The sequence below is a fragment of the Tauraco erythrolophus genome, chromosome 16 (genome assembly GCF_009769465.1).
Source record: "Tauraco erythrolophus isolate bTauEry1 chromosome 16, bTauEry1.pri, whole genome shotgun sequence".
Lineage (NCBI taxonomy): Eukaryota > Metazoa > Chordata > Aves > Musophagiformes > Musophagidae > Tauraco > Tauraco erythrolophus.
Genome location: NC_141480.1, coordinates 20,564,429 through 20,588,278, shown reverse-complemented (window position 1 = coordinate 20,588,278; position 23,850 = coordinate 20,564,429). Strand labels below are relative to the sequence as shown.

Sequence of the window (23,850 nt, the reverse complement as noted above, 5' to 3'; positions counted from 1 at the left end):
CAGCTTGCAGAACACTGTGTGAAGGGGGTATTGTGGGAGGGCAGTGCTTCAATCTCCTGTCCTTGTGTTGCGGTGGGCATCTACAGGAGCTTCCATAGCCATTGATGTTGCTGTAATGGTTCCTTTGTCATCCTTGGGAAGGGTGGTTGGCTTGTCCTCTTCATGCACTTACATAGGTGGCCTCAGTAGAGATGGTGTGTCCTCTTGTCAATATTCTCTCATTCTGATATGTGCACGTACATGCCAAACCCTGCACAAGCAGACCAGCTCTGGTGTTGTCTCCTAGAAACACTGTGGAAATCCTTGGGAAAGACAATGGCCATGTCATAAGAAGAGAAAAATGAGAGGATGTGCTTTTCTTGAGAACACATGTACCTTAGTGGAGAATGGAGAATTCCTAGAAGGAAGAATGTGGCAGGATGGGCATGGAATGTTCTTTTGCAGGATCTTTCCCAGGCTGGAAAGGTCTGGAGTTGCAGGCCTTCTGGATCTTCAGATAGTTACATGGTATTGACATGCCAACAGTGACCTTTGATGTTATGAAGATCTGCCACCAGAAGCAGTCCTGATGCTGCTGCCTCCCTGGTGTGGGCAATGTGTTGCTTAAGGGAGAGTGAGGTGCAGATTGCAGAATACTGTCTGAGGGACCTTTTCTCTCTTTGGAAGTGTGTTGTGGACAGGTAGTGCTTCAGTTTGGTCTCCTTGTGTAGTGGGGGGAATCTGTAGTAGCTACCACAGCCATTGATCTTGCCGTGATTGTTTGTTTGTCCTACTTGGGAAGGGTTTGTGAGGGCACATGATGAGGCGAGTATAATCTTTGTGCTCTTGACTTCCCTTACATGTGTACTTGCACGTCTGGCCTCGGTAGAGCTGCTGTGTCCTATTACATATGGCTCGTTCTGATGTGTGCATGTACACACCAAACCCTGCACAGCAGCCCAGCTCTGGTTTTCTGTGGTACAAAATTTCTCACCCAGTTGAAAATGAGTGCGCTTTTGCTTTGGCATTTAGTGTGGTTCTCTTGAAGAACTAAATCCGTGTGGAGTGGGATCTGAGGTGTCACTGCTCTGGTCACAGAATCTGGAAGAGCTCTTATGTGCAGCTCTGTTAGAGATTCCTCCCGAAATTGCTGGAAAGGTGCCAAGTATTTATGGTGAAGTTCTGGTATCTGAAAAGAGTCTTCCAGAGAGTTAGTGGAACTGCAGCCCTCCGTATGTTCTTTGTGCTGATGATGAGGGAAGATGAGGCTGTGCAAAGGCCTGGTTTATGCTCGGAGTGGGGTTTCGAGCTGGGTCATATTCTGGTGGTGAAGCAATGTCTGAGTATTGTGACAGCGATGCCTGTAGTCAGATGGGGTATGGGCTGGGCATGCATCGCTGGGAGGGTGACTTTGAGTGGGGAAGAGTCTTAGCTGATGGAGATGGAGTTGCTGGGTAGAGCACGGACTGTGTCATTGGGAAAGAACTTGAGAAAGTCTGCTTAGCTGGAGATCTCATTACTCATGGTGTGTCATAGAGATTGCCAGTAGAAAACCTTGAGAAGAGGCCTGATGCTGAGCTGCTTGCTTGGCATCCTCTTAGGACCTCCAGAAGTTCAGTACATCCTTTCGCCCTTTTGCCCTCTGTGGTATTCCTGCATGATGTGAAGACATCTGCCATAGGCTCCTTGAATCATTTTCTCTTGAACGTGGTATGTTGTTGGTCAAACAGAAGGCTTTTGAAGCTTGAATCATTCTGTCTGCCTTCTGTAAAGCTCTCCTCGGTCATCTCTCTGCTCATCTCTCTTGCTAGCGAAGGGGAAAGTGCTCTCTGTATTCAAGACGTTGACCAGCCTTGCATTTCAGTAAGTGGAATGGGAACCTTTGGTTTTCTTCTGTCAGCAAGAATTGTCGTTCTGGGCTGTGATGGGTTTGAGTTCCTGAATGAAGGATCCTTTGTGCGTTGTTTGGACTCACTGGAGCCTGTTTGCAGGACGTCCAATTACATGGAACTCAAGCCTGTGTTTCAGAGGGTGGTGGATTCTGCTGTGACGTAGCAGAGCTGTTCTTTGCCATATGATTGCTGTGCTTTGCTATTTGGCGAGTCCTCGAGTGGACTGGAGGCTGCTGAGTGTGATCTTGTTCCAGAAGGGCAGGAAGGTGCGGTCTTTCTGTGTTGCATAGCATGGAGGAAAGCAGGAAGGTTGTTGCCCATCTGTAGGCATGGAAGGCAGAAGGGAGGGGAATGAGCACTCTTGTCAAAGGACATTTCCATGCCTCCTGGCAAGTGTGGTGTAGTCATGTGTCAAATATTTGGGTAGATGGAAAAAAGAAAAGAGGAGATGAGAATGGGAGCAGCAGAGAACAGGAGTCAATCTAGGGCAGGAGAGACCAGGAAAGAAAAAGGAAGAGAAAAGAAAGAAGAAGGAAAGAGAGAAGAGAAAAGGAAGAAAGGAAGAGATGACAGAAGAGAAAGGGAAAGAGGACTTGTGAGAAAGGAAGAAGGAAAGAACGAGAAAGGGAGCAGGAAAGGAAGGAATCTATGCAAGAAAGAAGGAATCAGAGAAGGGAGGAAGGAAAGAATCTATGTAAGGAAAAGGGAAGGGATGGAGGGAGAAACAAAGTAGCAAAGGAATCTATACATGGGAAAAGGAAGCAGGAAAGGAATCTATGTGAAGAATAGAGTGTGAGTTATTCTCCTGTAGAATAAAATCAGTGCCAATTGAGATGAGAGGTGCCACAATACCAGTTTTCAGGACGGTCTTACTTGCTGGTGTTTAGCATTACCTTTCAAAATTGATGAAGACCTGCATGACACGCAGGCTGTGGTGCTGGCAGTCCCCGGGCACTCTTTACTGCCTTATTGCCTTTGCTGACCTCTGACCATGCTGATCTCACATGTGGTTTCCTCAGATGTCTTCCCCTTCTGTGATTCTTCTCTGAAAGAGGAGATGGGCAGTGCTTCAGTCTGCTCTCCTTGTCGTATGTTTGGCATCCATAGTAGCTTCTACAGCCATTGATGTTGCTGTGATGGTTCCTTGCTCCTCCTCAGGCTTGATTTTAAGGCGATGTGATGAGGTGAGTGTAATGTTTGTGCACTCGACTTCTCCTCCTTGTGCACTTGCTCAGTCGGCCTCAGTACAGATGCTGTTCTGCTCGTCATGCTTTACTCGTTGGGTTATGTGAACACATACACCAAACTCTCCAGAGCAGCCCAACTCTTTTCCCTTTGGTACTAACTTTCCTGTCCAGTTGATATCGTAAGTGCACATTACACTTCAACATTTGGTTTGAATCTCTCCAAGAACGTAATCCGTGTGGAGTGGGATCCAAGCTGTCACAATTCCAATCACAGAATCCTTAAGGACTGTAACGTGCAGCTCTGTGGTGTTTCCATCTGAAATTTCTGAAAAGGCACAAAGTCTTTAGGGTGAAGTTCATTCATTCAGTCTACAAGACAGTGAGTGGCTTTCCAGCTCTCCATGTGTTCTTTGTGCCAGTCACAAGGAAAGGTGAGGCTGTGCAAAGGTCTGGGTCATGCTCAGAGTGGAGTTTAGAGGGGGGGATATTGTTGGTGTTGAGCAATGTCTGAGTATTTTGGCAGTGATTGTGGTACCAAGTAGGGCCTGGACTTGTGTGATGGGGAGGGTGACTTTGAGCGGGGAAAAGTCTTTCCTGATGGAAATGGAGATGGTGGGTAGAAGATGGTCTGTGTCATTGGGGAAGGACTGGAGAATGTCTGCTTAGCTGTGGTGATGCTGTTTTCCGTGGCGTGGGGTAGAGGATACCAATAGAAAGTCTTGAGAAGAGGCCTGGGGTGCACAGAGCTGCTTGCCTGGACTCCTTTCAGGATTTCCCAAATTTCTGCATATCCTCATGCCGTGTTGTTCTCCATGGTATTACAGCTTGTGAAGATAACTGCTGTATGTGCCTTTGGTCTCTTTTTTTTTTAGTGTGAAATGTTGTTGGTCAAAGAGAAGCTTTCTGAAATTTGGATGACACTGCCAGCCTTCTCTGAACCTTCCTTGGTCTTCTCTGTTCTCTTACTCTTGCTAGGGAGGGGAAGAAGCAGTATCCATGTTCAGGATGTAGTCAAACCTTGCGTTTCAGTGCAGTGGAATGGGTTCCTTTAGTTTTCTTCTCTCCTCTCGCCAAAACCACCCACCATTTTGGTGGTTTTTTCTCAAATTGGAGATGTGTTGGTGGCAGTGGATGAGATGCAGGTGGCAGAATTTTGTCAGCTCTTGGGTGTCAGAGTTTGAGGCAGTTGGCCATCAGAGTAGGGGATGGCTTTCCAGTGTCCTGAGCTGAGGTTTACATTGAGAGAAAGTCCTTAGCTTTCAGGTGTCCCTCCTGCTTCCCCTTTGACAAAAGGGCATCAGGGAGGACTGTGACTGTCCAGTGATTTAAAGGTTTTTGTAGGATGTGGAACATTTTTTTCCTCTCCATCTTCCTCAGAAATCTGTGCTAACTTTAAGGGCAAATGTCCCTTAGAATCCATTCCCCTCCCCTGCAAGTGTTTCTTTTCTGAAGAAGCAACAAGTGATGCTACAGGTAAGTTGCTCCTACCTAAAGATAAGTCTGAGAGACAGATGTACTTTTGTTCCTGAAGACTGATGGTGTCTTCATCTTGGATTGGCTGAATGTTGCCTGGATTGGGAGTTGGACTCGATGGTCCCTATGGGTCCCTTCTAAAATGTGGTATTGTATGATTCTGTGATTGGAGCAGCAAAGCACCACTGCCTGCTCTCGTTCCTTTCTTGGTGCTTCTGGACACAGTGTGGGCAAGTGGCAGCCAGCGCGGTTGGAGGCGGGACCCTGATGCAGTTTTTGGAGTGGCCATGTTGGGAGGTACATGAACGTCGAGGTACATGAAGAGTGCTCGGGAGCTGTGGCTTTGGAGAATGGTCATTCTGGGCTGCGCTGGATTAGAGTTCCTGAAGGACAGACTTGTTATGTGTTGTTTGGGCTCACTGGAGCATTTTTGCACAGATGTCCAAGTACCTGGGCTTTGGTCTTGTTTTTCAGAGGGTCATGGATTGTCTACTTGAGAGGACAGATCCTAAAGAGTGTGATGATCTTCCAGAAGGCAAAGTGAATGGTCAGTGTCTGTCTTGCATAGACTGGAGGAAAGCAGGAGGTTTCCTCCTCGTCTGGAGGAAGAATGGAAGGTGTCAGGGTGGAGTAAGAAGAGCTCTTGCCAAAGGGCATGTCTGTGCTCCATGGTGAGCTTTGTGTAGAGATGTAGAAAATATTTTGGTAAAGGCGAAAAGGAGGAGGCAAGGATGGAAGCAGAAGTGAAGAGGAGGCAAAGAGGCAAAAAAGTAGAAGAAAGAGAAAGAAAAGAACGAGGAAAGAGGGGAAAGACGAATAGAAGAGAAAGGAAGAGATGAAGAATGAAAAAGGAGAAAAAAGAAGGAGTGAAAGAGAAAGGAGAAGGAAAAGGAAGACTGTATGAATGGAAAAAGGGAGCAAGGAGGAAAGAAAGAAGGAATAGAAAAGAAGGACGAAGAGAGGGTAGAGGAGATGCAGTGATGTCATCTCTACATGGTGAATGGAGTGGAGGACCTCAGCATCCTTGTTACTCAGAGACCCTGTGCAGGGCTTGATGAAAAGACGAAGCAGAACTCTTGCCTGAGGGTGTTTTCATGCTGCAGAGCGAGCGTGATGTAGTTGTGTAAAAAGCATGTTGATCAAGGAGACAACGCAGAAGCAAGGAGGGAAGAAGAGGAGAACAGGAGGGATGGATGGAGTGAGGCAAGGAAGGAAGGAATCAAGGAAGGAAGGAAGGAGAGAAAGAAATGGACACCAGAACGGAGCAAGCACTAGAGAGAAAGAAGACAAAATAAGAAACTATAAATGAGTTTACATACATGCACGGACGCTGTCACTGTACACGGAAAAGTAGTGAGGGAGAGAAAGGGAGAAAGAAATAAGCAAGGAAGGAAGGAAGAAACTATAGAGGGAAGGAAGATGACAAAGAAGAGAAACAAGGAAGAAACAGTAAAGGAGATGACGAGGTTGCAGCAACGTTATCTTGCAGCAGAAGGAGAGAAAGAAAGGAAAAAGGCTCCTGCCCTTTTACTTGGAATCTAAGGAAGTTGAAAGCCAGGAAAGAAGGAAGAGAAGAAGGGAAGGGAAAAAGGAAAGGGAGGAAGGAAGGAAGAGATGATAGACGGGATGACCAGAGCGCTCCAGTGTCACCTCTAGACGCCGAAGGGAGCTGGTCCCTACAACCTCCGCCTCGGTTAGAGTACCGAGCTCCGGCGCTGATGCCCCGTAATTAGCGCTGATGGCTCCGTCTTTGATGTTCGCCGCCGCGGCGCCGGAGGCGACTGTTGAGCTGCGGGCGGGGGTGAAGAAGAGCGAAGGATGGAAAGAGAAGGGAAAGGGGAGTGAAGAATCGGGCACGGTCGGGAGAGAACGGAAAGGAGAAGGAAGACAAGAAAGCAAAAGAGGAAAGAGCAGAAAGTCGAGAGAGGAGAAGGAAGGACAGAAAGTAGAGAAAGAAGCTGCGAAAGCGGGAAAGAGAAAGGAGAACCAGGAAGAAGAAAAGCAGGGAGAAGGCAAGCGCGGCAAGCCAAGTGCGGCGGGAGCGTGTGCGGCGTGGGAGCAGCACACGGTGTCGCTGCAGGCTCAGGAACGGCGTGGGAGCGGCGAGGCGGCTCCGCCCCGGTGCGGCGGAGAGCCCGGCTGTGAGCGCGGGGGGGCGGCGCGGCGCGGGGCGGGGCGGTGAGGAGAGCCGGGGCGTGCGGGCGGCGGCGGGGAGCCGGGCGGGGCCCGGGTAAGGGCCGGTGTCGGCGGCGGCGGCGGCGATGGCGGGGTGGTGCGTGTGGGCGGTGCGGGTGGTGGTGCTGCAGGCGGCCTGGGCGGTGGTCGGCGGGCAGGTGCGGTACTCGGTGGCGGAGGAAGCGAAGGGCGGGACGGTGGTGGGGCGTCTGGCGCAGGACCTGGGCCTGGAGGCGGGCGAGGCGGAGGCGCGGCGGCTGCGGCTGGTGGCGCCGGGCCGGCGGGCGAGCGTGGAGGTGAGCGGGGCGAGCGGGGCGCTGGTGGTGAGCTCGCGGCTGGACCGGGAGGAGCTGTGCGGGAAGAGCGCGCCGTGCGCCCTGCGGCTGGAGGTGCTGCTGGAGCGGCCGCTGCGCGTCTTCCACGTGGAGCTGGAGGTCACCGACATCAACGACAACGCCCCGCACTTCCCCGCCGCCCGCAAAAACCTCAGCATGGCGGAACTGACCACGGTGCCGGGGTCTCGTTTCCCGCTGGAGGGCGCGTCGGATGCCGATGTGGGAGCCAACGCGCAGCTCTCCTACACGCTCAGCCCCAGCGAGCACTTTATAATAGAGGAAGAAAACAGCAACTCTCTCACTAAATCCCTGTTCCTGGTGCTAGTGAAACCGCTGGACCGGGAGACGGTGCCTGTGCATCGTCTGGTGGTGACGGCGAGTGACGGGGGCCGTCCGTCTCTGACGGGCACGATGGAGCTGGTGATCTCGGTGCTGGACGCGAACGACAACGCGCCCCAGTTCAACCAGTTGGTGTATAAAGTGCAGCTGCCGGAGAGCGCTGGAGAGGGGACGCTGGTGGCGCGGGGTGAACGCCACGGATCCGGACTTGGGCAGCAATGGTGATATGACGTTTACTATGAGCAGTACTTTTCCTCAAGAAGGATTAAACCTTTTTATTTTAAATCCGAAGACGGGGGAGATCCGACTGACGGGCTCCCTGGACTTTGAAGACGTCCGTGCATACGAGTTGCAAATCGAGTCGAGAGACAAAGGGACCCCCCCTTTGTCGGGTCACTGCAAGGTGGTGGTGGAGGTGCTGGACGTGAACGACAACGCGCCGGAGGTGCGGGTGACGTCGCTGTCGGTGCCGGTGCCGGAGGACGCGTCGGTGGGGACGGTGGTGGCGCTGCTGAGCGTGTCGGACCGGGACTCGGGGGCGAACGGTCGCGTGCGGTGCGCGGTGTGGCCGGCGGGGCCGTTCGGTCTGGTGTCGACGTTCGCGGGGTCGTACTCGCTGGTGGTGCGGGAGGCGCTGGACCGGGAGCGGGTGTCGGAGTACGAGGTGGAGGTGCGGGCGGAGGACGGCGGGTCGCCGTCGCTGGTTGGCAGGCGCGGGCTGCGGGTGTCGGTGTCGGACGTGAACGACAACGCGCCGGCGTTCGCGCAGGCCGTGTACACGGTGCTGGCGCGGGAGAACAACGCGGCGGGCGCGGAGCTGGCGCGGCTGTGGGCGCGGGACCCGGACGAGGCGGGCAACGGGCGCGTGAGCTACTCGGTGGCGGAGGGCGGCGGCGGGGGCGCGGGGCCGGGCGTCGGGTGGCGCTCGGCGTCGAGCTACGTGTCGGTGGACGCGGAGAGCGGGCGCCTGTGGGCGGTGCGTCCGTTGGACTACGAGGAGGTGCAGGTGCTGGAGTTCGAGGTGCGGGCGGTGGACGCGGGGGAGCCGCCGCTGTGCGGCAACGCGACGGTGCAGCTGTTCGTGGTGGACGAGAACGACAACGCGCCGGCGCTGCTGCCGGCTGCGGGCGGCGGGCCGGGGCCCGAGGCGGCGGGGGGTCCGGGTGCGGGTCCGGAGTCGGGGGTGTTGTGGGCGTGGGCGTCGTGGGGGGCGCCGGCGGGGCAGGTGGTGGCGAAGATCCGCGCGGTGGACGCGGACTCGGGCTACAACGCGTGGCTGCGCTACGAGCTGTGGGAGCCGCGGGGGAAGGGCCCGTTCCGCGTGGGGCTGTACAGCGGCGAGGTGAGCACGGCGCGGGCGCTGGAGGAGGCGGACGGCCCGCGGCAGAGGCTGGTGATCGTGGTGCGGGACCACGGGGAGCCGGCGCGCTCGGCCACGGCCACGCTGAGCGTGTCGCTGGTGGAGGGCGCCGAGGCGGCGCTGGCGGCCGCGGGCTCGTCGTCGTCGTCGTTCTCGTCGTCGTCGGGGTCGGGTGTGCGGGCGGCGGAGGGCCGCGCGTCGCCGTCGTCGTGGTCGTCGTGGACGAACGTGTGGCTGGTGGTGGCCATCTGCGCGGTGTCGAGCGTGTTCGTGCTGGCGCTGGTGCTGTACGGGGCGTGGCGGTGGGCGCCGCGGGCGGCCGTGCTGTCGGGGCCCGGGCCGGCGACGCTGGTGTGCGCCAGCGAAGTGGGGAGCTGGTCGTACTCGCAGCGCCAGAGCCGGAGCCTGTGCGTGGCGGAGGGCGCGGGCAAGAGCGACCTGATGGTTTTCAGCCCCAACTTCCCGCCGCCGCCCGGCCCCGCGGCGAAGGAGACGCAGCCGGAGGCGCCCGCTCTGCTGGACACGGTCAGTGGCCGTTCCTCGCCCCTTGCCCCGGGGCCTCTTCTCCCTTCTAGCTTTCTGGGTGGCCCTAGTGGCCCTTCTGTGAGGGCCGCTGGGCAGGCGTTGGTGGGAGGGTGTCTGAGTCCGTGGGACGTGTGGGCAGTGGGTGCTTGGTGGATGCTTGACGATGTTAATGGGGCCTTTGCCTGTGGCTCGGCGTCGTTGTCGGAGCCCCTCGGCTCTTGCTTTGCTGTTCTGGGTGTGAGCTAAATAAAATCAGAGTTGATTGGGATGAGAGGTGCCAACGACATCAGTTTTCAGTATCATGACAGCCCAGCTGCAGAGAGTTTCCTGATCCCCATGAATATGACACCTCTGTGTGTTTGTATGTTCCCTTCGTTGCTGGGAAGCATCTGCAGAAGCTGGAATGAGCCTTGAGTTGGGCGGGAAGGAAACTGTGGCATGTGGAACGGGTGAATGTTGTTATGGTAGTGAGTAGGGCCTGGCCATGTCTTGATGTGAAGGGTGACCTTGAGCAGTGGGAAGAGTTGTGTGAGTGAAATGGAAATCCTTGGGAAGAGAATGGGCCATGTCATAAGAAGACAAGAGTGGGAGATGGTGTGCTTATCTGGAGAATGCATGTCCCAGAGTGGGGAACGGAGGATGCTTCAAGGCAAGCATGAGACAGGATGGGCACAGAGCCATGCTACCCAGAATTCTTTTCCAGGCTCCAATAGTCTGGAGTTGGAGGTCTTCTTTACATAGCGTATGGTATTGAAATGCCAACAATGTCCTTTGCTATTATGAATAACTGGTACTAGAAAGAGTCCCTTGTGCTGCTGCCTGATTGCCGTGGCAATGTGTTGACAAAAGCAGGTGAGATATAAGCTGCTGAACACTGTCTGATGCTGCCACTGCTGATTTGGAAAAGTTGTTGTGGGACAATAGCGATTCAATCTGCTCTCCTTGCATAGTGGTGGCATCTACAGGAGCTTCATTAGCTGTTGCTGATGCTGTGATGCTTCTGTTGTCCTCAGTAGAATTTTTAAGTGGCGGTAAAAGAGGAGGGTGTGACCTCTGTGCACTCAACTTCCCCTTCTCATCCACTTCCATAGGTGGCCTCAGTAGAGATGGTGTGTCCTCTTGTCAATATTCTCTCATTATGATAGGTGCACGTACATACCAGACCCTGCAGAGCAGGCCAGCTCAGGTGTTCTGTCATAGAAATGCTACGGAAATCCTTGGGAAAGACCACAGGCCGTGTCATAAGAAGACAAGAATGGGAGATGATGTGCTTCTCTTGAGAACACGTGCTAGCATGAGGAATGGTGGATCCTGGGATCCCTTCCTAGGCTGGAAGAGTCTGGAGTTAGAGGCATTCTGGGTCTTGAGATAGTTACACAGTATTGAAATGCCCACAGTGTCTTTTGAGGTTATGAAGATCTCCCACGAGAGACAGTCCCTTGTGTTGCTGCCTGCCTGGACGTAGTTAGTGTGTTGATAAGTGCAGGTAAGGGAGCGATTGCTGAATACTGTCAGAGGGACCTTTTCTCTCTTCTTTTGAGAAGGTTGTTGTGGGAGGGTAGTGCTTCAGTTTGCTCTCATTGTGTACTGGTGAGCATCTGTAGTAGCTTGCACAAATGTTTATGGTGCCGTGATGCTTCTTTTGTACTATTTGGGAAGGATTGGTAAAGGCACATGATGAGACGGGTATAATCTTTGTGCTCTTGATGTCCCCTACGTGTGCACTTGCACAGTAGCCTCGGTAGAGATGCTGTGTCCTCTTACACATGGCTCGTTCTGATGTGTGCATGTACACACCAAACCCTGCAGAGTAGCTCCGCTCTGGTTTTCTGTGGTGCAAATTTTCCCACCCAGTTGAAAACGTGAGTGCGTTTGTGCTTCGGCATTTGGTGTGGTTCTCTCGAAGAATGAAATCCATGTGGAGTGGGATCTGAGCTGTCACTGCTCTGATCACAGAATCTTGAAGAACTGTAACATGTAACTGTAGAGTTTCCAGCGGAAATTGCTGAAAAGGTGACAAGTATTTAGGTGCAAAGGCCTGGGCCATGCTCAGGGTGGGGTTTCAAGCTGGGACGTGTCATAAGGAGACAAGAATGGGAGATGATGTGCTTGTCTTGGGAATGCATGTCCCAGAGTAGGTGTTGTGGTTTAGCCCAGCCAGTAGATAAGCTACCATGCCACTGCTCACTCACTCCTCTCCCCCAGTGGGGTGGAGAGGAGAAAAACGTAACAAAAGGTTTGAGGGTTGAGATAAGAACAGGGAGGGATCACCCACCAACTGTGGGCCCGTGTGTTTGGAGACAAATGAATTCAATTTGTTGTCAGTTACTTGAGAGAGGATAATGAGAAACAAAGCCAGATCTTAAAAACACCTTCCCCCACCCCTCCCTTCTTCCTGGTTCTACCTCCTCCCCACTCAGCAGTGCAGGGGGATGGGGAATGGGGGTTGCAGGTCAATTCCTCACATGCTGTTTCTGCTGCTTCTTCCTGTTTAGGGGGACGATTCCTTACACTCTTCCCCTGCTCCAACATGGGGTGCCCCTCATGCAAGACAGTCCTCCATGATCTTCTCCAATGTGAGTCCTTCCTTAAGGATGCAATCCTTACCCATCAGATGGCTCCAGCACCGGTTTTCCCCTCATAGTCAGAATCTTAGGATGCAGCCACTCGCTCCAGCGTGGAGTCCCTTCCCACGAACTGCGGATGCGTCTCTGCTCCACGTGTCAAATCTGTGTCATGAGGTCTGGTGTCACAAGGACAGAGTAGAGGGGGAAAATCACCTCCCTGACCTGCTAGCCACACTTCTTTTGATGCAGTGCAGGACACGATTGGTTTTCTTGGCTGTGAGCACACATTGCTGGCTCATATTCAGTTTTTCGTCCACCATCACCTCCAAGCCCATCTCCTCAAGGCTTCTCTCAATCCCCTCATTGCCCAGCCTGTATCCATCTTTGGGATTGCCCTGACCCAGGTGCAGGACCTTATTGAACTTCTTGAGGTTTGCAGAGGCCTACCTCTGTAGCATGTCAGGGTCTGTCTGGATGGCATCCCTTCCCTCTGGAGTATCAACCACAGCACTCATCTCGCTGTCATCTACAAACTTGATGAGGGTTCACTCAGTCCCATTGTCCACGTCCTCGACAAAGATGTTATGTAATGCTGGTCCTGATACAGGCCCCTGAGGGACACCACTCGTCACTGGTCTCCACCCAGACGTTGCCATTGACCGTGACTCTTTGAGTGTGACTGTGCAGCCAGTTCCTTATTCATTGAGTGATCCACCTGTCAAATCCATGTCATTCCATTTTAGAGACAAGGATGTTGTGCTAGACAGTATCAGTCATCTTCCCTTGTCCACCAATGCTGTAACACTGTCATAGAAGGCCACCAGAATTGTCAGGCATGATTTGGCCTTAGTGAAGCCATGTTGGATGTCACCAGTCACCTCTCTGTATTCCATGTGCCCTAGCATAGTTTCCAGGAGGGTTTACTCCATGATCTTGCTGGGCAGAGAGGTGAGACTGACTGGCCTGTAGTTCCCTGGGTCTTCCTTTTTTCCTTTTTTAAGACTGGTGGTTATGTTTCCCCTTGTCTGGTCACTGGGAACTTCACCGGACTGCCTCAACTTTTCAAATATGATGGATAATGGCTTAGCAACTTTGTCTGCCAGTTGCCTCAGGAGCAGTGGATGCATCGCATCAGATCTCATGAGCTAGTGCACCTTCATGTTTCTTAGCTTGTCTCCGACCTGATCTTCTCCTAAGGTTGGTGGTACTTCATTCTCTCAGCTGAGTTTTGCTGTTCCAGGTGTGAGTCATTCTACTTTAGAATAAAATCAGTGCCAATTGTGGTGAGAGGTGCCACAATATCAGCTTTCAAGAAGCTCTTGCTTGCTGATGTGCAGCATTTTCAGTCGAGCTTGATGAAGAACTGCAAGAGATGCAGGCTGTGGTGCTGACAGTCCCCCAGGCACCATTTACTGACATTTGTGTTGCTGACTGCTCACTGTGCTTGTATCAGATGTGGGTTCTTGTGGAAAACTGAATATTTGGATCAGCAGTGACAACTTAAAGAATCTGTGTAAACTTTCTTTTCTAGCTAAAAAAACCCAAACATTTCCAAATTGTCCTGCAGATTGCTGTGCTGATCAGCATTTGAGTTGCTCTTTCAGTGCATGAAATCAATGCCCATTGCCATTAGAGCTGTACCAACATCATGGATTTGTGAAAGGTAGGTCCTGCTTAACTATCCTCATCTCCTTCTATGACAAGGTGACCCACTTAGTGAATGAGGACAAGGCTGTGGATGTTGTTTACCTGGAATTTAGTAAAGACTTTGACACCGTTCCCCAGAGCACACTTCTGGGAGAAATTGGCTGCTCATGGCTTGATGGGTGTACTCTTTGCTGTGTCAAAGACTGGCTGGCTGGCCAGGCCCCAGGAGTTGTGGTGAATGGAGTTCGTTCCTGTTGGCGGCTGGTCACCAGGGGTGTTCTGCAGGGCTCAGTACTGGGGCCGTTTTTGTTCAATATGTTTATCAGTGAAGGGATCAAGTGCACCTTCAGTAACTCAGACGACACCAAGAGAGGTGGGAGTGTTGACCTTCTTAAGGGTAGGAAGGCTCTACAGAGGGATCTGGACAGGCTGGATCGATGGGCCGAGGCCAATTGTATGAGGGTCAACAAGGCTACGTGTTGAGTCCTGCAATCGAATCACAACCACCCCATGGAACACTAAAGGATTGGGGAAGAGTGGCTGGAAGCTGCTTGGTGGAAAAGGACTGGTGCATGTTGCTTGACAGCCGGCTGAACGTGAGCCAGCAGTGTGGGCAGGCGGCCAAGAGGGCCAATAGCATCCTGTCTTATATCGGAAGTAGTGTGGCCAGCAGGACTAGGGAAGTGATTGTCCCCCTGTACTCAGCACTGCTGAGGCCACACCTTGAATACTGTGTTCAGTTTTGAGCCCCTCTCTACAAGAAAGTCTTTGAGGTGCTGGAGCTTGTCCAAAGGAGGGCAACGAAGCTGGTGAAGGGTCTGGAGCACGTGTCTTATGAGGAGTAGCTGAAGGAACTGGGGTTGTCTGGTCTGCATGCAAGGAAGCTGACGGGAGACCTCTACAACTCCATGAAAGGAGATTGTAATGAGGTAGGTGTCGATGTCTTTTCCCAAGTAGCAAGTGATGGGCCAAGTGGAAGCGGCCTCAAGTTGTGTGACAGGGGAGGTTTAGATTGGATGTTAGGAAAAATTTCTTCACCAAAAGGGTTGTCAAGCATTGGCACAGGCTGCCCAGGGAAGGGGTTGAGTCACCATCCCTGGAGGTATTTAAAAGACGTAGTGGTTAGGGTAAATGGTTGGACTTGATGGTGTCAAGGGTCTTTTCCAAGATGATGATTCTCTGATCATCTTTTAAAATAGTATTGCTTAAAGGTGTGTAACATTTCCATCTGAGATTGCTGAAGCCTTGCAAAACATGAAGGGTCAGCTGCGGAGAGTCTGCTGGACACCATGTGTGCCGTATCATCTATATGTTTTCCGATGGTGCTGTCATTGATGGAAGAGTCTGCAAAAACAGGGCTGAAAGGAAACTGAGACATGTTCATGGAGATGAATGTGGCAGTGGCACTGAGTAGGTTCTGGGCATATCCTGATGTGAAGGGTGATCTTGAGCAGTGGGAAGAGTTGTGTGAGGGAAGTGGAAATCCTTGGTAAGAGCATGGGCCATGTCTTAAGACAAGAATGGGAAATGATGTGCTTTTCTTGAGAATGCATGTTGAGAGTGGGAAATGGAGGATGCCTAGAGGAAAGCATGTGTCAGGATGGGCACTGAGTGTTCTTTTGCAGGATCCTTTCCCAGGCTCCAAGGGTCTGGAGTTGAAGGCCTTCTGGATCTTGAGATAGTGACATGGTATCGAAACTCCCACAATGTCCTTTAAGGTTATGAAGATCTACCACCAGAGACATGAATTTTTGCTGCTGCCTGACTGATGTAGGTAACATGTTGGTAAGTGGCGATGAGATGCAGACTTGCTGAACATTGCCCGATGAACCGTTTCCCGCTTGTTTTGAGAAAAGTGGTGTGAGGGTAGGAGCCCTAGGGTAGGGCTCCAACGTGCTGTCGTTGTGTAGTGGTGGGCGTTTGTAGTAGCTTCCACAGCTGTTGATGTTGCCATGATGGTTCATTGTTCCTCTTCCTTCTCATGCAGGATTTGTAAGCAGGTGAGATGAGGAGGTGCGTGTAATGTGTGTGTGCTTCATTTCCTCTCCGTGTGCATGGACTGTGTAGGACTGGATAATGTCTGCTTAGGTGGAGATTTCATTTCCCAGGGCTTGGGATAGAGTATTCAAATATAAAAACTTGGAAAACGCCCAACGCACAGAGTTGCTTGCTATACCTCATAGGACCTCCAGAAGTTGTTGATATCCTTGCGCCTTGGTGTTCTCTGTGATCTTCCTATTCGATGTGAAGACATCTCCCATACACACCTTTGATCCATTGTTTTTGATGGGGCATCATGTTGGTGAAATTTTGTGTTGGTGAATCGTATTTTCCAAATTTTGATCAGATTTGGCGAGCCTTCTCTGAACCTCTCCTTGGTTACCTCTCTGCTCCTAGTCTTGCTAGTGAGGGGAAGAAGTGCCTTAAAGGCTTTTGCAGAATGTGAGTCATTTTTTCCTTTCCATCTTCTCCAGAAAGCTGTGCTAACATTAGGGGAGAATGGCCCTTAGAAGGCATTCCCCTCCCCTGCAAATGTTTATTTTTTGAAGAAGCAACAAGTGACATTACAGCTAAGTCAATGATACCTAAAGAAGAAGAATGTGAAAGAGAGATGTGCTTTTGTTCATGTCGAGGGGTGGTATCTTCATCTTGGATTGACTGAATGTTGCCTGGATTGGGAGTTGGACTCAATGATCCTTATGGGTCCCTTCCAAGCTGAGATATTTTATGGTTCTATGATTGGAGCAGCAAAGCACCACTGCCTGCTCTCGTTCCTTTCTTGGTGCTTCTGGCCACAGTGTGAGCAAGTGGCAGCCAGTGTGGCTGGAGGAGGGACTATAATGCGTTTCTGGGGTGGCTGTGTTGGGAGTTAAGGAGATGTCGTTGAGAATGCCATAGTGGCTTTTGAGAGGTGGTTAATGCTACTGAGTGAGAGGTATTTGGAGGAGACTAATGCCCCTGTGTGCCGAGGCTCTCGCTGAGTTGTTCTGGCAGTGCATGCCTGCCTGAAAGGGAAAACAAGAGCTGACCAATCATTGTGGAAGTGGAAAAGAGGCCAGAAGAAGAGGTATAGGACGAGTGCTCGGGAGCTGTGGTTGCCCTGTTCTTTTACAGCCTTCTCAGAGATTTGTTGTGCTGGGCTGTGATGGGTTTGAGTTTCCAAAGGAAAGACTCCCTGAGTGTTATTTGGGCTCACTGGAGCGTTTTTGCACTGATGTACAAGGTCTTGGTGTTGTGTTTCAGAGGGTGGTGGATTCATGTCTCCAGAGGACGGAGGCTGAAGAGTGTGATTTTCTTGTAGAAGGAGAGGTGAAGATTCAGAGTGTCTGTCTTGCATAGTCTGGAGGAAAGCAGGAAGGTTGTTCCTCGTCTGGAAGGATGGAAGGCGTGGGGGCAGAGAACAGCATGTCCGTGCTCTGTGTCTTGGTAAAGGCTAAAAAGAGGAGACGGATGGAAGCAAAAGTGAAGAGGAAGCAAGGGTAAGACTGGGTGAGGCAAAAAAAGAAGAAAGAGAAGGAAAAGAACGAGGAAAGAGGAAAAAGATTAATGGAAGTGAAAGGAAAAGATGAAGAATGAAAAAGGCGCTGAAAAAGGAGAAATAAAAAATGAAACAGGAAGGAACGAGAAAGAAAATGAAACCAGAAGCAAGCACCAGAGAGAAGGAAAATAACGTAAGAAAGGATAAATGAATTTACTAACACGCACGGAGGTAATGAGTGTACAGAGAAAGGTGGTAAGTGAGTGAAAAGGAGAAAGAAAGAAACAAGGAAGGAAGAAGTGAAGCAAGGAAGAAATTAAGAAGGGAAGAAGGATGACAAAGAATAGAAACAAGGAAGAAACAGTAAAGGAGATGACGAGGTTGCACCAAAGTTGCCTTGCAGAAGAATCACAGAAGGGAAAGAAGAAAGCAAGGAAGGAATCTAGAGAAGTGAAAAGGCATGGAAAGAAGAGAAAATAAATAGAAGGGAAGGGAGGAAGGAAGGACAAGATAATAGACAAGATGACCAGCACGCACCGATGTCACCTCTAGTCGCCGAAGGGAGCTGGTCCCTACAGCCTCCGCCTCGGTTAGAGTACCGCGCTGCGGCGCTGAAAGCCCGTCATTAGCGCTGATGCCCGTAATTAGCGCTGATGGCTCCGTCTTTGATGTTCGCCGCCGCGGCGCCGGAGGCGACTGTTGAGCTGCGAGCGGGGGTAAAGAAGAGCGAAGGATGGAAAGAGAAGGGAAAGGGGAGTGAAGAATCGGGCACGGCCGGGAGAGAACGGAAAGGAGAAGGAAGACAAGAAAGCAAAAGAGGAAAGAGCAGAAAGCCGAGAGAGGAGAAGGAAGGACAGAAAGCAGAGAAAGAAGCTGCGCAAGCGGGAAAGAGAAAGGAGAACCAGGAAGAAGAAAAGCAGGGAGAAGGCAAGCGCGGCAAGCCAAGTGCGGCGGGAGCGTGTGCGGCGTGGGAGCAGCACACGGTGTCGCTGCAGGCTCAGGAACGGCGTGGGAGCGGCGAGGCGGCTCCGCCCCGGTGCGGCGGAGAGCCCGGCTGTGAGCGCGGGGGGGCGGCGCGGCGCGGCGCGGGGCGGGGCGGTGAGGAGAGCCGGGGCGTGCGGGCGGCGGCGGGGAGCCGTGCGGGGCCCGGGTAAGGGCCGGTGTCGGCGGCGGCGGCGGCGATGGCGGGGTGGTGCGTGTGGGCGGTGCGGGTGGTGGTGCTGCAGGCGGCCTGGGCGGTGGTCGGCGGGCAGGTGCGGTACTCGGTGGCGGAGGAAGCGAAGGGCGGGACGGTGGTGGGGCGTCTGGCGCAGGACCTGGGCCTGGAGGCGGGCGAGGCGGAGGCGCGGCGGCTGCGGCTGGTGGCGCCGGGCCGGCGGGCGAGCGTGGAGGTGAGCGGGGCGAGCGGGGCGCTGGTGGTGAGCTCGCGGCTGGACCGGGAGGAGCTGTGCGGGAAGAGCGCGCCGTGCGCCCTGCGGCTGGAGGTGCTGCTGGAGCGGCCGCTGCGCGTCTTCCACGTGGAGCTGGAGGTCACCGACATCAACGACAACGCCCCGCGCTTCCCCGCCGCCCGCAAAAACCTCAGCATCGCGGAATTCACCACGCTGCCGGGGTCTCGTTTCCCGCTGGAGGGCGCGTCGGATGCCGATGTGGGAGCCAACGCGCAGCTCTCCTACACGCTCAGCCACAGCGAGCATTTTAGAATAGAGGAAGAAAACAGCAACTCGCGTAGTAAATCTCTGTTTCTCGTGCTCACGAAACCTCTGGACCGGGAGACGGTGCCTGTGCACCGTCTGGTGGTGACGGCGAGTGACGGGGGCCGTCCGTCTCTGACGGGCACGATGGAGCTGGTGATCTCGGTGCTGGACGTTAACGACAACGCGCCCCAGTTCGATCAGTCGGTGTACGACGTGCATTTGTCTGAAGACGCTTTAGAGGGCACGCTGGTGGCGCGAGTGAACGCCACGGATCCAGACTTAGGAATATATGGAGAAGTGGTTTATGAAATTGATAGTATTCTTCCTCCTTCTTCCTCCGATGTGTTCAGCATCGATGCGAAAAGCGGGGAGATCCGACTGACGGGCGCCCTGGACTTTGAGACAGTCACTTTCTACGACCTACAAATTAAAGCGAGAGACAAGGGGACCCCCCATTTGTCGGGTCACTGCAAGGTGGTGGTGGAGGTGCTGGACGTGAACGACAACGCGCCGGAGGTGCGGGTGACGTCGCTGTCGGTGCCGATGGCGGAGGACGCGTCGGTGGGGACGGTGGTGGCGCTGCTGAGCGTGTCGGACCGGGACTCGGGGGCGAACGGTCGCGTGCGGTGCGCGGTGTGGCCGGCGGGGCCGTTCGGTCTGGTGTCGACGTTCGCGGGGTCGTACTCGCTGGTGGTGCGGGAGGCGCTGGACCGGGAGCGGGTGTCGGAGTACGAGGTGGAGGTGCGGGCGGAGGACGGCGGGTCGCCGTCGCTGCTTGGCAGGCGCGGGCTGCGGGTGTCGGTGTCGGACGTGAACGACAACGCGCCGGCGTTCGCGCAGGCCGTGTACACGGTGCTGGCGCGGGAGAACAACGCGGCGGGCGCGGAGCTGGCGCGGCTGTGGGCGCGGGACCCGGACGAGGCGGGCAACGGGCGCGTGAGCTACTCGGTGGCGGAGGGCGGCGGCGGGGGCGCGGGGCCGGGCGTCGGGTGGCGCTCGGCGTCGAGCTACGTGTCGGTGGACGCGGAGAGCGGGCGCCTGTGGGCGGTGCGTCCGTTGGACTACGAGGAGGTGCAGGTGCTGGAGTTCGAGGTGCGGGCGGTGGACGCGGGGGAGCCGCCGCTGTGCGGCAACGCGACGGTGCAGCTGTTCGTGGTGGACGAGAACGACAACGCGCCGGCGCTGCTGCCGGCTGCGGGCGGCGGGCCGGGGCCCGAGGCGGCGTCGGCTGCGGGTCCGGAGTCGGGTGTGTTGTGGGCGTGGGCGTCGTGGGGGGCGCCGGCGGGGCAGGTGGTGGCGAAGATCCGCGCGGTGGACGCGGACTCGGGCTACAACGCGTGGCTGCGCTACGAGCTGTGGGAGCCGCGGGGGAAGGGCCCGTTCCGCGTGGGGCTGTACAGCGGCGAGGTGAGCACGGCGCGGGCGCTGGAGGAGGCGGACGGCCCGCGGCAGAGGCTGGTGATCGTGGTGCGGGACCACGGGGAGCCGGCGCGCTCGGCCACGGCCACGCTGAGCGTGTCGCTGGTGGAGGGCGCCGAGGCGGCGCTGGCGGCCGCGGGCTCGTCGTCGTCGTCGTTCTCGTCGTCGTCGGGGTCGGGTGTGCGGGCGGCAGAGGGAGGCACTTCGTCGTGGTCGTCGTGGACGAACGTGTGGCTGGTGGTGGCCATCTGCGCGGTGTCGAGCGTGTTCGTGCTGGCGCTGGTGCTGTACGGGGCGTGGCGGTGGGCGCCGCGGGCGGCCGTGCTGTCGGGGCCCGGGCCGGCGACGCTGGTGTGCGCCAGCGAAGTGGGGAGCTGGTCGTACTCGCAGCGCCAGAGCCGGAGCCTGTGCGTGGCGGAGGGCGCGGGCAAGAGCGACCTGATGGTTTTCAGCCCCAACTTCCCGCCGCCGCCCGGCCCCGCGGCGAAGGAGACGCAGCCGGAGGCGCCCGCTCTGCTGGACACGGTCAGTGGCCCTTCCTCGCCCCTTGCCCCGGGGCCTCTTCTCGCTCTTCTGGTTGGCCGTGGTGACCCTTTTGTGCTAGCTGTTGGGCAGGCGGTGGTGGGAGGGTGTCTGAGTCCGCGGGTAGTGCGGGCGGTGGGTGCTTGGCGGGTGCTCGGGGATGTTAATGGGACCTTTGCCTGTGGCTCGGCGTCCTTGGCGGAGCCCCTCGGCTCTTGCTTTGCTGTTCTGGGTGTGAGTTGAATAAAATTAGCGTTGATTGCGATCAGAGGTGCCAACGACATTATCTTTGTGCTTTTTCTCTGTGCGACATGGCATTCAAGTGTGATCCACGGTTGATGTTAAAAACAGGATTTTTCTTTTCCTCCTTCTCCTTTCCCCGAGGCTGTGGATTTGTGTTTCTGGCCAGTGAAGTATCATTGAATGGTATGGGCTGGAAGGGACCTCAAAGATCATCTAGTTCCAACCCCCCTGCCATGGGCAGGGAAACCCTCCACTACACCAGGTTGCATAAAGCCTCATCCAACCTGGCCTTGAACACTTCCAGGGATGGGGCATCTACAACTTCTCTGGGCAACCTGTTCTAGTGCCTCACCACCCTCAGAGTGAAAAATTTCTTCCTGTATCTAATCTAAATCTGCCCTCTTTCAATTTAAAGCCATTGCCCCTTGTCCTGTCACTACATGCCCTTCTAAAAAGTCCCTCTCCAGCTTTCATGTAGGCCTCCTTTAAGTACTGGGAGGCTGCAATAAGATCACCCCGGAGCCTTCTCCTCTCTAGGCTGAACAGCCCCAACTCTCTTAGCCTGTTTTCATAGCAGAGGTGTTCCAGCCCTCGGATCATCTTCGTGGCCCTCCTCTGGACCCGCTCCAACAGCTCCATGTCCTTCTTGTGTTGGGGACTCCAGAGCTCCAGTCATGAACTATGCTGGCCTGTTTTGATGTTCTGTCAATATTTGGGTAAGCAGCGACAACCTTAGAGAATCCATTTACACCTTCTTTTCAACCCCCAGAAAAAAAAAAAACAAAAACATATCCCCAAATTGTCCTACACATTAAACATCATCCATTTCAGTGCTGTGCTCATCAGCATTTTGGTTGCTCTCTCACCACATGGCATCAGTGCCCATTGCCTTAGAGGTTTCCTGATATCATGGGTTTATGAAAGGCAGGTCTCTCCTGACTATGCCAAGATGATCTATCTAGGATATCTAATCCTTCTATGCCAAGATGATCCGCTTAGTGAATGGGGGCAAAGCTGTGGATGTTGTTTACCTGGACTTTGGTAGAGTCTTTGATACCGTTCACCAGAGCATTCTCCTGGAGAAACTGGCTGCTCATGGCTTGATGGGCATACTCTTTGCTGGGTCAAGAACTGGCTGGCTGGCCAGGCCCCAAGAGTTGTGGTCAGTGGAGTTAAATCCTGTTGGTGGCTGATCACCAGTGGTGTTCTGCAGGGCTCAGTACTGGGGCCAGTTTTGTTTAATATGTTTATCAGTGATCTGGGCAAGGGGATTGAGTGCATTTGCCTTTGCTCTGCGTCTTTTGCAAAGCTGCACACTCTTGCTTTGGCAGAGAAAGAAAGAATGGTGATGAGGTGCGATGATATTGGTTTTCGGGATGATCTTGCTTGCTGATGTGCAGCATTTGCACCCGAGCTTGTTGAAAGGCTGCAAGGCCTGCAGACTGTGGTGGTGACAGTCCCCCAGGCACTATTTACTGCTTGTTCCCTTTGCTGAACTGCTGACCGTGCTGGTCTCTGATGTGGTTTCTTGTGGAAAACTGTGTCCTCCTCCTGTGTGCTTCTCCTCTGCGTGAGATAGGGTTCAAGGTGACAACTAGGACTTTATGCTGTGGTGTAATTTCTGTCATTTCATTTGCTTGCCAGGGTCCTGCGAAAGTCGGGAAGGCAATATGGACTTGTCCTACATTCTCTTTCCATGTATGTTGTTGCTCTTTTTAGTAGTCTGAAGTGTTCAGTATTTGTGTCAGCATTGATACCCTTAGGGAAGCCCTGTAAACCTTCTCCAAAAATCCTTATTTGTCATACTCATGAGATACCATCCGTTACAATGCTGTGCTCGTCAGCGTTCGAGTTGTTCTTTCACAGGAGGCAAATCAATGCCCATTGCCATGAGAGCTGTCCTGACACCATCTCTACAAATGGATGTGTAACATTTCAGAGGTGTGCAGAGCTCCCAGGTGGGAAGTGTTGCAAAACATGAAGGATCAGGTACAGAGGGTCTGCTGAACCAAGAGTATGTTTTACCATCTGTAAGATGTTTATGGTGTTCTCATTGATGAGAACGGTTGTGGACTTTCATTGCTGGCCAGAGAAGCAGTGTGACATATGCTGACCTGTTATGATGTTCCTTCAATAAACACTTCAGCAGCCGCAACCTTACAAAAAACCCAACAAGTGAACAATCAAGAATACCCAAACAAACACTGAAATAAGGGTCTGCAAAAGCTGACGTGAGCCATGTGGTGGGAAAAGAAACTGTGGCATGTGGCAGAAAGGAACGTGGCAGTGACAGTGAGTAAGGTCTCACCATGTCTTGATGGGATAGGTGACCTTGAGCAGTGGGAAGAGTTGTGTGAGGGAACTGGAAATCCTTGGGAAGAGCATGGGCTGAGTAATAAGAAGACAGGAATGAAAAATGATACGCTTGTCTTGAGAATGCATGTCCCAGAGTGGGCAACGGAGAAAGCCCAGGGGAAAACATGAGGCAGGATGGGCACAGGTTCTTTCTCAGCATCCTTTCCTAGCCTGCAAGTCTCTGGAGTTGGAGGCCTTCCTCGTCTTGAGGCTGTGTGTGGTATAGAAATATCCACAGTGTCTTTTGAAAAGATTAATATCTCCCTCCAGAGACAGTCGCTTGTGCTGCTGCCTGATTGGTGTACGCAGTGTGTTGGTATGAGGGGGGAGATGCAGCCTGCTGAATGCTGTCACTATTGTTTTGGGAAAGGTGTTGTGGGTGGGCAGTGCTTCAGTCTGCTCTTCTTGTGTCATGGTGGGTATCCATAGTAGCTTCTACAGCCATTGATGTTGCCATGATGGTTCCTTGCTCCTCCTCAGGCAAGATTTTAGCGTAATGTGATGAGGTGGAGGTAATACTTGTGCACTCCACTTCCCCTACTTTGCACTTTTAAAGTTGGCCTCAGTACAGATGCTGTGTCCGCTTGTCATGTTCTATTCATTTGGTTACACGCATGTTCACATCAAACTCTCCAGAGCGGCCCAACTCAATTCCTT

The 23,850-nt window shown here is 53.5% G+C and overlaps 1 protein-coding gene across 1 annotated transcript; it reads left to right on the top strand.

Moving 5' to 3' along the window:
* The first annotated feature begins 6,792 nt into the window (after positions 1 to 6,792).
* On the top strand, positions 6,793 to 20,838 carry LOC147527688 (uncharacterized). The gene is given in 4 exon segments (XM_086621863.1): positions 6,793 to 7,566; positions 7,568 to 9,265; positions 13,765 to 13,852; positions 18,113 to 20,838. Coding segments are annotated over 4 exon segments (5,286 nt in total).
* The last annotated feature ends 3,012 nt before the right edge of the window (positions 20,839 to 23,850 follow it).